At 44.1% G+C, this 13,675-nt stretch overlaps 1 protein-coding gene across 2 annotated transcripts in view; it reads left to right on the plus strand.

The window, feature by feature from the left end:
• Positions 1 to 13,675, plus strand: part of crlf3 (cytokine receptor-like factor 3) — a 19,280-nt gene continuing 5,605 nt past the window's right edge. The window contains exons 1-5 of one of the 2 annotated variants that reach the window (XM_085156664.1): positions 1 to 252; positions 8,791 to 8,916; positions 12,906 to 13,113; positions 13,259 to 13,346; positions 13,433 to 13,610. In XM_085156664.1, coding sequence (XP_085012790.1) covers positions 8,800 to 8,916; positions 12,906 to 13,113; positions 13,259 to 13,346; positions 13,433 to 13,610 — 591 coding nt within the window. In that variant the 5' untranslated portion in view covers positions 1 to 252; positions 8,791 to 8,799. Of the gene's footprint in view, positions 253 to 8,787; positions 8,917 to 12,905; positions 13,114 to 13,258; positions 13,347 to 13,432; positions 13,611 to 13,675 lie in introns of both variants that reach the window. The other variant, XM_085156662.1, reaches the window with a different exon arrangement.

Below are 13,675 nucleotides of genomic sequence, written 5' to 3' on the forward strand. Positions count from 1 at the left end.
TTAACTTCCATCAGTTCCACTTCGATTAGAAGGTAGTCTGATTAGGGTGGGGAAAAGAGAGAATATCTTACTCCTATTGGTTGATTGCCTTGTCGTTCGAAGCGACTTCCTCTGTGATTGGCTGCTGCCCTTAAAGCCTCGGAAGTGTCATTTTTGGACTTGAGTGAAAACTTGGGCATATCGGTGTGGCGGCGGCTTCGAGCTGATTCATAAGTCTCGGGAAGAAATGGCCACCAGAAAGCACTAAAACAGGTACGACTGGGGTTTTTATCTCCACACGTTAAGAAGGGCTGTTGATTTAGTCGATGTGTCGGTTGTCTTGTTGTCGTGATTAATGTGTTTGTTCTCTCAAGCGTGCTCCGATTTCATTGTCTTTTTTCCACAACAAGCAAGCTCCAACTTTTTCTCAGGTTTCCGACCTTATTCTGAGAAGCTGACGACAAACTAGTCTCAACACCAACTCGTGTATATCTACTCTTTGTCCTCCCTCTTCATCACCTCTTTATTACCAGTTTACGCCTCATACTTTACAACTTTCTCGGCAGTTGGTCGAACGCTCTCCTCATCCTCTTAAATTCAGCCTGACAAGCAGCACGAAGCATCCATTAAGTTTGGGTTTTCAGGGGAAAAGTTGCTACCTGCTAAAAATATTCCATGCCGATTTTTTTTAAAACGTTGCAAATCTTTTCAAAGTAAATAATATTTTACTATGATTGATCGTTTTTGCTGCCACTCGCGTAAACTTGGAAAACTGGTGATTTTCTAACGGAGTTCGGCTCAACCCAACTTTAAAAGACACCCCAGGACCAAAAATGTGAGAAATTATGCGGCGTGACTTACATTATTAAACATTTTATGTATTCTTGATTTTTTAAAGACGACAAGAGCAGCTCTACATTTTAAATTCTTCTGTCATTATCGTATTATCGCCGTCCTCTTTCACTTACACGAACAGCACGTACTGTCCTTTAGGTTAGACTTTCAGTCAAGAGTGTTATTACTTTTAAATAGTTTTCATGCCGAATTATTTTAAACAACTTATATATAATAAAAAACAATGTACTGTTTTGTTATGACTTATTATTGTTTGCCGACACCAGCACAAACTTAAAAATGGGAGTTTTCCCAGCAGAGTTCGGCTCAACTCAACTGTTGGAGCTCCAGAGCATGAGAAACCACGCAGAGTGAGCTATGCAGTCACACATTTTATGCATTCTCGAGCACTTTTAAAAAGACTGGAGAAGCCCCTGCAGTTGGCGGTGGGCGGGAGTTTATCTAGAAAATAACTGCAAAATACGGAAGTAACATAAGCGAGCCACGACATGTCTGATGCCTCCTGCGCTGTTAATAATAATAATAGCGTGGGTTTGCACTTGAGTGCCTGTCATAGCTTTCCTGTTGCATGTGCAGCTTGCTCAGAGGAGCTGCCTCAGGCCTCTTTAAGGACATTCTAGCTGAGCTTTATCAACTTTACATTCAAATCCACACATTTTGGGGCATTTAAATGCAACACTGAGGTTGATTTTAATACATATTCAGAACACTTTTGATGTAGAGGATATGTTTGTGGCCTCTGACATGCAATGTGTCATCTTTATTGTTTTTATTGTTGACATATGGTATTTTAACCTCTTAGCATCCAACCATTTTTATTGACTCTTCACCCAAATGAGACTTCATTTGAAAGGTTGCATCTTCTAGTTTCTTCTTGGAAACTTGTGCTTGTTTAGCATGAAGCTAAAATTCAAACTAAGGTCATGAAAAATGACCTATTTACAGCCTCACCAGCTTAATTTCCTGTTCACGATACAGTATGTAGTACACAGTACTCACTATAACCATCGTGATACAAATTCAGTGTTTTCTTTCTCCGTCTAGGGCAGCATTAGATAAGTGTTTACAGCCCTGCTCCCTGATGTGTATTGAAGCAAAGACTATTGCACAAGTAGAGCATGAGTGGAGATGCACACTTTTAGGATGTCTCAACAATGCACAAAAAGTTGTTGTGGGTAAGGCGGAAGTATTCCCTGTGGAGGAAATCTTGTATAATAATGAGAAAAAGTGAGAAACACTTTTGTGGCTAAAATAGTTGTGCTTAGACAGTAAAACAGCTTAATAGTCCAAAAATTCCCAAGAGATTGACTCAACTGTCATGTGTGGCAAAGAGAAGCATGCCTTTGTTGATTGGATAATTGCATACCCAACTTGTAGTTAGAGCTTGTTTATAAAAGCTGAACTATAAGGTCTATTTTTGACACACTGTAGGCTTCATTTATTTACACACAGATCTTAAAAAGCATTGATTTTTGTCTGCTAAAGTGTCACAGGAGCCCCGCTGCAGCACACGTAAACGGTGTGGGGGAGCTTGAAAGCAGGACAGCGGGTCATCGCTCCATGCAGGTTGACCTAAATATCCCAGAGACACAGACGGCTGAACTCTTTAGAGAATAAATAAAAAGTAGGAGGAGAAATTCCTGTTCATTTGTTTCTAGCCACACCCGTGTCATCTAAACAGAGAGGGGAACCCAGTCGACCTGGCTGAGCGCTCAGAGAGAGGGATTATAAACCACGGGATTACAGAGACAGAGGGAGAGAGGGCCTGCACCCCTCTTTTTGAAGGGTGTAAAACAATGTCTGGGCTGTTAAAGGAGCGTGAGAGTCGAGGAGCAGTGTTAGCAGTGGGCGCTGTTTATGTCAAAGTGACTGCATGCCTGCATACTTATTTGCATTCATGCGTATAAATATATATACTGGGGTTTTGTTTGGAGGCATGACACTGGATCTCTGTGTCGGTTGTCTGTCTGTGCATCAACAGAAAACGTCCTGTTTAGTTTGATTCAGGTGATTGGTATGGCAGGACCGTGCGAAAATCTTGAGCCACCCCTAATTTGTTTGTTTTATTTCAAATGAGCCAGATTTTAGTGTAACAGTTTTTTGAAGAGCTCTTCAAAAGTTCTCCAGCTCTCTGAAGGTCTTTCAAAGTTCTGCACTGGCTGTGTTTTCACTCATTTTCAGTCCAGTCCTTGTACCTGACCGTTTTCACAGGTTTACTGATTTTAAACTCTGACCTATTAACCATTCGGGTGTAAAAAGTACGCTGAAGGGAGAACCAGTGTTGTGTCTACACAGCAAAGATCCAACTTCAAATTGTATCTTTTTGCATTTTGTTACTAGCAGCCTGTCACAAAAGCACAGCCTGTTCTCATTTCTTTAGATGATTGTATTAAAAATGCTAAAGGTAAAAGTTTGACAGGAATAACAGCAGCAAAGTGATTCCCAAAGAGAGCTATTAGCCAAAAACCTGGCATATTTTGGCATGTTGTGCAGTGTATCCTTAAAACTGAACAAGTGGAGGACAAAAAATATCTACAGCAGCAAAGCGAGATGCATCTGTACCTTCAGCTGATCCATCTACTGCTCACTGAAGCCTCATCAGAGATGGTCTCAGTGGAAGGGCGGCTGTCGAGACGCCATTCTTAGGAAGGGAAACAGAAAGAAAAGGCTGACGTATAAAAATGACACAAGAACTTGACTGAACATAGGCAAAACAGGTGTTACAGACAAATCTGCATTTGAAATGTGTCGTTCTAATCATGTCCAGTATTTATGGACGAAGTCAGCAGAGAGGTGCAGCAGTGAGTCTGCAGCCGTCTGTAAAACACGGTGGAGGCTCTGCCATTGTTGGGAGCTGCATCTCAGCACGTGGTGTTGGACATCCCGGTTTGTTCCACCATGCTGTACCATCTGGAAATCCTCTGAATGCAATGATCTCAAACACACTGCCAATGCAGTAAAAACGTATCTGGATAGAAAAACACACAAGCATCAGTCATGGATCAGAGCCTCAACATGACTGAAGCAGCGTGGGAAACATCCAGAGAGCTTTGAATGTCCTTCAAGAATCTGGAGAACAGATACTTAAAGAAATCACAGAAAGCTGCCTGAGAGTTCAGGCTGTGCTGAAAAATACCAAATGGATTTACTTGGTAGATGTTTTCTCTTACATACTGTGTTTCTATGTATGATTGCACGTTTCGATACATCGCTGCACCTTTTTCTTTTTTTCCTCGGAAAATATAAAAAGCAAGTGGTGGCTCAAGACTTTTGCACAGTAGCAAAACTCCATTGAAGTAATTTTAACCTTAGTTTTTTTAGTTTTTTTTTAATCACACTGGAGTTTACAGTATAAATTATTCGACTTATCTCCAAGTTTCACTTTAATCACCAGGACTCATTAGCAGGGGTTAAAGGTTAAAAAGTATTTGCTGTGCTGGATTTCTTGTATAGATTACACCTTATTATTATGTCTTTCCTCCATAACCTGCAGCAGCAGACCACATGTGACACTTTGCATACTGTATGTGGCGGGAGCGTGATGCATTTTAGTAACTTCCTCTTTAGATGCTTTAAAGGAAGCGTGGCCGACCGCTGCAGGTAGCGTCATTACTTTCAGCTTCGAGAAGGACTTGGCTCAGACTTAACGCACCTGCTTCACATAGAGACAAAACTCGCGATCCAACGCGTCACTGAATGTTGCCGAAGCATCAGAAGGTTCATTAAGATCCAAGCCAGATATTCTGTAGCATGAAAATCATTTAATCCAGCATTTTTGTGATATATTTCATTGTTCTATGTCAACAAAAAGATATTTTTTCCAACACCGCCTTCACCAAAATAGATTCAGAACTGGAGTATTTATACTCCTCAGAGACCTCCTTCCAGGGTCCTAAATTCACTCAACAAGCACCAAATGCAGGTGAATATTAGCCCCAAAGCAGTGGTGTAAAAGCTGTGCTCAGAGGAGTTATTATCATGCAAAAAAGACTCGAAATAGATAATTTCTTAATATATATAATGAGTCATTTTTAATGTTTTTTTATTTTGTTATCTCACATTCACCCCAAAATAAAGAAGAATACAAAAAACCTTTAAATGTGGTTTTAAATACAAGCTCAGAAACTATCAGATCACATTAAAGTGATTCAGTAGAAGAGTTTAAAGGATTAGGTATGAATGTTTGTCGGGTAAACATTGAGAGAAAATAAACACCACAATTTGTGGGAAACCTGTGAAATAAACAGATTAATCGATGAGATAAAGGATCGGTTTTAAACGTGTAACCTGTCAGCAGACACCTCTGACAGGAAGACGTTGAAGGCTGGTGGTAATCCACCTCAGCTTCACTTTCAATCTGTCTACAGAGCTGCTTTTATCCCCTTTGTGAGGACAAGTTGCTGCTTCTCTCAGAGGTTTGTGGCTGAATTTGTTTTATGGTCTTAATTTTCAAACTTACATTAAAATAATTATTAAAGTGGACGCTGTTACAGCACTTTGACATTTGCTCAGGTTCACTTATCTCAGAGTACTTTGAATAATTGAACTCAGGTGATGCTTTCCGTCATACAGGTAAGATTAGATATGTTCCTGTGACTAATGTCTCGTCTGTTCGTGGCCTTTGAGTGTCCAGATCCATCCAATAAGAGTTCAGCTACGCTCCTGCAGCTGATTGGTGCTCCTAGAAATATTTTAATGGAGATGCAATAGCAACCACAAATCCAGGAAAAAAAAACACATTACATGAAAATTAAAAAAGGATTTGCATGCTACTGGGAGAAAGAAGTATTTGATCCCCTACAGCCCAGCAGGAATAACTGCTTCTCCTGATCGCAACTCGTTGTGTGTTCAAAGCTCACCTGTCCACAGAATCTGTTCCAGCCTCTCCAAGGTTGGGCAAGACCAACGAGCTATCAAACATCAGGAAGACGCTGATAAAAAGACTATCAGTCACCATCGGTCTGGAGCTCCATGCAAGATCTTTGCTCGGTGAGGATGATCATGAGAAAGGTGGCAGATCAGCCCAACATGACACGGGAGGAGCTCGTTATCAAACTGAAGGCAGTCAGGACCACAGTCACCAAGAACACCGCTGATAGCACACTGCAGTGCATTGAAATCTTGCAGGTCCCCCTGCTCAAGAGTGCGCATGTACAGGCACGTCTTAAGTTTGCCCCTGAACGTCTAAAACATCAACTCGACCCGCCGTGTTTGGAGGAATAGTTATGCTGAGTATGACCAAAAGAACACCATCCTCAGTCAAGCGCAGAGGTGGAGACGTTGTGCTTCGTGGCTGGTTTTTAGGGCTACTGGATGACTTCATCACAGTGCATGGGGCCAAAACATGCACCCAAAACATAGACAAGGCAACAGAGGAGAGGCCTAGCCAGACCTCAGTCCAGTCTGAAAATTTGTGGAGCGAGCTGAAGCTTTGAGAAGAAAGAAGTAAGAAAGGATTACAGAGTTTCTGTAAAGAGGAGTGTGCAAACGTCTTACACTAATCAGGGTTTCTTCACCAAGCACTGAGTCATGTTTGGCTTATTTTACTCAGTGACATGCAAATCAAGTGAGGTGGAAGTGATGAAACGATCATTTGCAACGCTGAACATAAAACGAAGCAGCACAGAGCTGAGAGCACAGCTAAATAAAGAAGAAGCTAAAATATGCAGACTTCTTGTAAAGCTTTGTGCCAAAGCCTTTACTCTACTACTCATTTTGAAGCCTTAGTTACTTGTAAGAGCTTGATCCACATTGTTTCAGTAAATCAGGAATATTTCCAGTGCATGTTGGCCAGACCTGCTATGTGATCTCCTCTTTTGGTGGAAGAAGAGGCTCTGCTGGCCTCGTTACGAGGTAACCTCCAACTTCTGCTGGGATGAGAATCGGCACCTCAAGGTCCGAGGCCGTGGTTCATGGCCGGATTAGGGTGGATTTAAAACTAGTTGCTGCCTCATGTGGAGAATTTCAAGTATCTCTGGGGTTTTGTCATTTTGAGAGGGAGACTGGAGCAGGTTGATTAGTGATGTAGACGCTTTAACAGTTGTGCTAAAGAAAGAACTGAGAGTGAAGCTGTTGGTTTAACTGTCAATCTACATTCCTCATCTGTGGCCACGAGCCATGGGTCTGAAGGAATAAGATCATAGATGAAAGAGGCAGAAATGAGACAGCTGGGTTCTGCTTTAGACAGAGAGTGAAGACATCAGAGTAGAGCAATGGAGCTTTGATCCGAGAAGCTTCTCCAGTTCAGAAACCAAATCCAGGTGGAGAGTCCCAGGAATTAAACCTTAGTGGGGTTTTCCTTTATCTTGTCATTTGATGAGAGGTGAAACATCTTCACAAAACTTAAAGGAGTCCAGTCAGTTTCTTTTCTCCTAAGACCACCATGACCCGGATGACTGAGACCCTACACTGACATATCAGCGTGGAGCTGCTCCTCCAAACTGAAAGGAGCCAGCTGAGATGCCTCCTGGGCCCCTCCTAGGTGAGGTGTTTCAGGAATGTCCAACTGGGAGAAGGCTCTGGAGTGGACCCAGGACACTCTGGAGTGATCTCTGCTGGTTTGGGAACGCTTTGAGGAAAGCATCGAATCACATGATTCACACGATTCCTCTCGGATTCGAGTCCAATGAATAAACTAAATGAAAGTGAAGTGAACGGTTTAGCTGTGAGGGAACTGGATTTTTAGGGAGGATAAAGTTAAAATACCATAATAATGTTTTTATTAGGATGTTCTAGGTTTAACAGTCTGTGGATGCTAAAACTGTAGCTTCCTTTAAACGATCGACAAAAACGAGGTCCACAAAAATCATTTGAGGGCTAAAAAATGTCTAAAAATTTAACTTTAAAACACTCTAAACAGCTCAGGGACCCTCCAGCGTTGATTACTCTGATAAACCTGAGTGTCTGCTGTTGTAAAAGTGGTCTTAGAGGTCATTTGGCTCCCGGTGCAGAGACGTGAAGACGGACAGAGCTGCAGTTTTAAAACTAGACGAACTCCATGTTATCAGTTTCCAGTCGTTGCTTTTGACATTAAAATGAAGCCAAAATCAGTAACAAAGCATTATTCTACTGATGTTTGATAATCATATTAAGGTCACAGGAAGAGGCTCATTAAAGCGTGTTTATGATCATTGTGGGGTTTTATTTTCGTAGTTATGTGAGGCTGGCGGACCACTCTGAGCATTGTACGTAAAGGTCGTGAAGAATGTGGTCCCACGCCGCTGCAGTGAAACCAGAAGTCCTGTGTTGTCGCCGTGTCGTAAAGCGGCTGGTACTGCGGCTGGCTGGCAGCAGAGGAAGTGGTTTACTTGTTGTCTCATTTCCTCTGTCACTGAAAACGCTCAACGCACTTGGTTGACTTGAAGTTTTCTAGCAGAAGATCGAGTCTGTTACTCTGTTATTGGTTATTAGCCACAGCAGCGTCTCTGCAGAGGTGAATTATGTTTGTCCAATGAGACGTCTGCATCGATGAGTCACGACCAGCTACAGGACACGCTGGTGTCCGCTCAGTCACTCTGAGTCACTCGCTTTGTGCCGTAAACAGTTAATTCAATGCAAAGCTGCCTTAAGCCTGCATCCTTTCTAATGGCCAGCAGGGGGCGACTCCTGTGGTCTGAATGTAGAGAAACCTGAAACACTTTACAGCCAGGTTATGGTCCCAGTCTTTAGTTTGCAGGCTTTGTGAATACAACACGATGTTCATGCTGTAAATTATTACACTCGAGGTGAAACAGAAGATGAAGCGTCAGGGACACCGTGTGCCTCTCAAGGACAACACGTTTCTGTTTTGTCTGTGATTTAAAAACAACATGATTACTGAGGCCTGATTCTGTTTGCTGCAGTCATTTTTCAGCCTCTGTCATCTGTGCAAATACATCTTCTAAGTGTTTAGTTTCAGGTTACGCTGCGTTCTGGGTGTGTTTAGTAAGTGTCCCTCCCTCGTGTGTGTGACAGCAGGCCGGGAGGATGTCTGTGGAGGTGGACGTGTTGCTGCAGGAGGCGAAGGAAAGCATCGAGGCGGCGCAGAACTACCGCAGCGAACTCCAGCAGCGCCTGCATGGCCTCAACCAGGCCCGTAAACAGGTACTGCATCCTGATTTGTGATGCGCTTTACTCCCCCAGTGCTTTCTTTGTCTGTCTCACTGCACCCGCTCACTCTGAAAGACTCGTCCAGGCCCAGGCGCTGTGATTTGTCTTCACTCCTGACTCTGAAGAATCCCGGGAGAGTAAATTCTCCCCCCTCCCTCCCCTCTCCCTCTCTGCTATCTCTTCCTTCCCCCTGCTGTCTAGTTTTACCCCTCCAGCTGCTCGCAGTAAACAATGCTGCTGTTTCCTGTCGCTGTGGACGCACAGCGAGCGTTAGAGGAGAGATTAAAAAAGGAGAGCGGGAGAGAAACGAGGCAGATTTTGGTCCAAGAACACAAAATATGGGATTGTTGTTTTTTCATTCAGAATAAGCAGCAACTGCAGTTCCTCTAGTCTCCACAGGGGGCTCCAACAGTGAGTCAGTCTGGTTAAAATGATGGACATAGACATGTGCACAGGGTGGTATAAAAATGGGTATCTATAGATAATTGAGGGGAAGGCATAGAGTTGGCGGGGGAGGTTATTTTACCATAAAGACCATCTTCCAATGAAAATGACCAGCTCCTGCTGACAGCCTCCACCTCACCTTCCACACTGAGCGACAGAAAGCTGAGGCACGAGAGCGCCGACTAACCAGGACAGGATGGCAGCCATTAAATTCAAAATATAGCTAAAAATGCCGCCACCAGGGGGCAGTAGTGGGTGACTTTGGGTTCAAACATCTCTTCTTTAGTGATTCTTAATTGGCTGTAGGTGTGGGTGTGAGAGTGTGTCGCGTCTCTGATTGGACGCTTTTAGCTGTACCCCGCCTCCAGCCCTGTGCAGCTGATAATCACCTACACTGTTCAGTGTTATATTTGAAGTTGACCCACCCCCCTTTGAACCTAAGCATGTTAGGTTACTTACACATAAAGTGGATAAAAAACACTAATAAAGAAGTTAAAAAGGAGATTTCCTGGTAAGCAGAAGAGGATGGATGGAAGGAACTGTAAGTGACGCTCTGATGACTTGATGGCGAGGCTGAGCTGCTCCTGTAGGTGTAATATGTAGGTGACCTGGGACATAATCATGTATTCCTTTGCTCCACGAGCGACTTCCAGTTGGTAAATCTGCCTTTTTTTTCCAGTTTTTATCTTTCTCTGACATGATTTATATCAGAGGGGTGCTGCTGGTGCTGCTGGTGATGATAACGGTGTTTAGGCTTTAGCCGCTGTCTGTGATCCGGTTACTATGAATTCCTGTCCGCCTTTCCATCAGTATTTTGTCTCCTGCAAGAGTCGCCATGCTAACTGAATCAGTGCGGTCTCAAACCAGAGCACATAAATGTATCACAAAGCAAACCTGAGCCCCTCCAGCTGATCCACACACACGTAGTTTTTCATCCAGAGAAACAATCTGCAGACTTGTTAGTAAAATTTGATGTGTGATGTGTTTCATTTGTTTTGTTAGTGCAGCTGAGACTCCCTCCACCTCCCTCAGCTGTTCCATCGCACGTTATCCTGGATCGAGATGTGCTTTCTTTTCTTTCCCATGACCCGCTGATTTCCCACAGAGGGAGACGGCTCCCCACCAGATTATAGCCCAGGAAACATCACACACACACACACACACAGCGAATAAGGGATACCAAAGTGTGTGTTTGAGATCTGAGACAATGCTATCACTGCAGCATCTCTCTTCTTGTAAGAGGAAAACTATTTCTGTCCTGCCTCGTGTTTGGATCATATCTTTAGTCTTATTTTACTTTTCAAATCCCAAAATATTGATAATTGCTCATCTGTGTCCAGCTGATAATTCTCAGGATATGATGGAAAACCGCTCACACACACACAGAAAGATCCGAGTGTACTCTGGCAGAGCGGCTTTCCGTCGTCATGCAGTCGCTGCTTTATCAGTGCAGCAGTTGTCAATCAGCCTTCCGTTTCCTGCCATCGCTCTCCGTACACTCATTGTGAAATCTCACTCTGTGTGTTCTGCAAAGAGGAACTGAAACATGACCTCCGCCGACTGCAGATGATGAGCAAGTCAGCTTCCTCATGAGCTGCTGGTGTGTGCAGTCGGTCCGCACCGCCTCTGTGTGAGGTCATAGCGCTAACTGCGGCGTAACTGTTGCTGGTCGTTTAATGAAACTCTATCGGTTCCTCCCAAAAAAACCCAGAATCAACCGACTGTGTTTTTAAATGTATAATAACTTTAGTACGTGTGATGAAGCCCTGCAGAACTTTACCTTCATACTCTGAATGTTTCCTGATTTATAAGCGCTTAAAGTACAACCCCACAACAGCTGGGACGCTGTGTGCACCGTAAATAAATACAGAAGGTGATGATTTGTGCAACAACCAAACAGCTGGAGGAAGATTTTTACAGCTAGTCAGGTTAAAGGGCAGCAGGTCAGGAACATCATCGGGTATGAAATCAGCTTCTTAGAGAGGCAGAGCTTCTCAGACATAAAGATGGACAGAAGTTCACCAACCCGTTCCTCTATGTGAACATCTCAGTATAATCTCATCAAAAGGCTCTGAGATGAGGCCAAAAATCAGGTACCCGTGATTAGGGCTGCCACAAACGATTATTTTGATAGTCGACTAGTCACCGATTATTTTTGCAATTAGTCGACTAATCAGATCATCATCCAATGGACGTAAAACTACAGCTTATTGCACCAGCAGCATCTGCTCTTATATAACTATCATTAGCTTACAGCTTTAAGTGTTTAAGGTCTGTGCTAACTAAAAATAAAGACGATGATAGTTTTTTAAAATTTGATGAAAAAATAAAGCCAAACAATAACATTTTTAAGTTATCTAAGTGACTTATATATATTTAACCTGAGTAGCGAAAGATGGCGGTGGGTTTGAAGCCGGGAGTCCGGTGTTCTCACGGCTCTAGTTAGCCTAGCCCCCGGCTAGCTATCGAGCTAGTGGGTAACAGACGTCTCGGAAAACGTCGGAGAGCTTTTGAAAATATGTGGTGTCTTGATAAACTGAGCGGATATTTGAGGTTTACACAGCTACATTCTCGCCTGAAAATATGTTAAACGTTTATTTTGTGACCCAGAAAGAATAATAAGAGTAATATTAAAACTAACTAGCTGCCGCTGGAAAACTGAGCTGGGCCGCGCTATGAATTCTGGGACACAGCTTCTTCTTCTTCTTCTTCGGGGTTTAACGGCAGCTGGCATCCTTGTACATGCAGTGCTGCCATCTTCTGTTTCAGTCCGTTATTACACTCTTAAATCCTACTACTTATTCCTGCGTCTTTTGTGATCTTACAAAGCTTCAAACGAGCGTCGACTATTAAATCAGTCGTCGACGATTTTGATAGTCGACGTAATCGTGACTAGTCGACTAATCGTGGCAGCCCTACCCGTGATTAAAAACAGGCACGATTCTGGGATGGAAACGAGTGCACGGGCTCAAAAACACTTCCATAAATCACCGTCTGTGCGACCTTTCACCGGATGAGATCATCTGGAGCTTCACGAACTCACAACAGGACAAAGAAGAGGACTGCTGAGCAGCGAGAATCCTCCATCAGGCATTTGTCTCCCAACAGTGCAGCAGCTGCTCCCAGATGTTTACAGACTGATGTTGAAGGAGAGAAGATGCTCCGCAGTGGGAAACACGACCCCGACCCGACTTTTAGAAACGTGTTTTTTTTCTTGATGGTCTTGAGACCGAGCGCTCAGACGACACTGGCAGGTTGAAATTTGGCACTTTTGAATTTGCATTATTATTGTTGTTATTTTTCAGCTTATGTTACAATTAGTGTGTGATGATCTGTCACACTGCCCTTAAATGTTATATTTTCCCTTCACTCTTTGGCTAAAATCTGTTCAGGAGCTGAAACAAGCAAAGACCAAAGAAAACACAAAGCAGCACCAATAAAGCTAACGAGGAGACGTCTGATGACAGAAACACTCGGTTATGTTGTTCTCTCACATCCTCACCTGTTTTTACCTTCTTCCTCTTTGATTGGTGGCTCAGATTCGAGGCAGCTCGGGTCAGGCCCGCGAGACCCTCCGGAAGCACTTCGCCGAGCTGCAGGCGGCGGCTACTCGACTGCTGGCGGAGCGGCTGGCTAACCTCCTGACTGAGGTCGACACCATCGAGGCCGACAGCATCAAGCCGCTGGACGACTGTCAGAGCCTGATCGAGCACGGCGTGGGCCAGGCCGACGAGCTGCTGAGAGAGGGTGGGTCGCACAAACGCTGCCACGAACACAGCTGCAAAATATTCTTTTCAGGAAGGAGAGACGATGATTTACAGCCACCACAGTTTTCACAATTATTCAGAGCAAAAGCAAGCGCAGAAAGATGATCCATGCTTATTCTCTGCAGGAGAAGCAGCTCTGCGATGTGGCCTCGGAGAAAAGGAGGACAAGCTGGGCAGCTTCACGAAGAAGGCCATGCACATCCAGCTGGACAGGTGATACAGGCGACGGTGTTTCGCTGCAGGTGTTTAAAGGAAAAAGTTAATCAGCTGCTGTTTACAACTGTGTGCGTGTTTTCCAGCCTGCCAGAGGTTCCGGCGTTGGTGGACGTGCCGTGTGTCTCAGCCCAGTTTGATGACTCCCTGCTGAGCCTGCTGAGGGACCGGGTGGCTCGCCACGGCGCCGTCTCCTCCCACCCGCCCGTGCAGATAGAGGAGCTGCAGGAGAGACCAGGCAGCATCCTGGTTCGCTGGTGTAAGGTCAGCAGGGGTAAACGGGACACACACGGTGCTTTTCCAGGTGAAGAGACCGAGCAGGAAGCTTG

This window comes from Neolamprologus multifasciatus, chromosome 4 (assembly GCF_963576455.1).
Source record: "Neolamprologus multifasciatus chromosome 4, fNeoMul1.2, whole genome shotgun sequence".
Taxonomy (NCBI): domain Eukaryota; kingdom Metazoa; phylum Chordata; class Actinopteri; order Cichliformes; family Cichlidae; genus Neolamprologus; species Neolamprologus multifasciatus.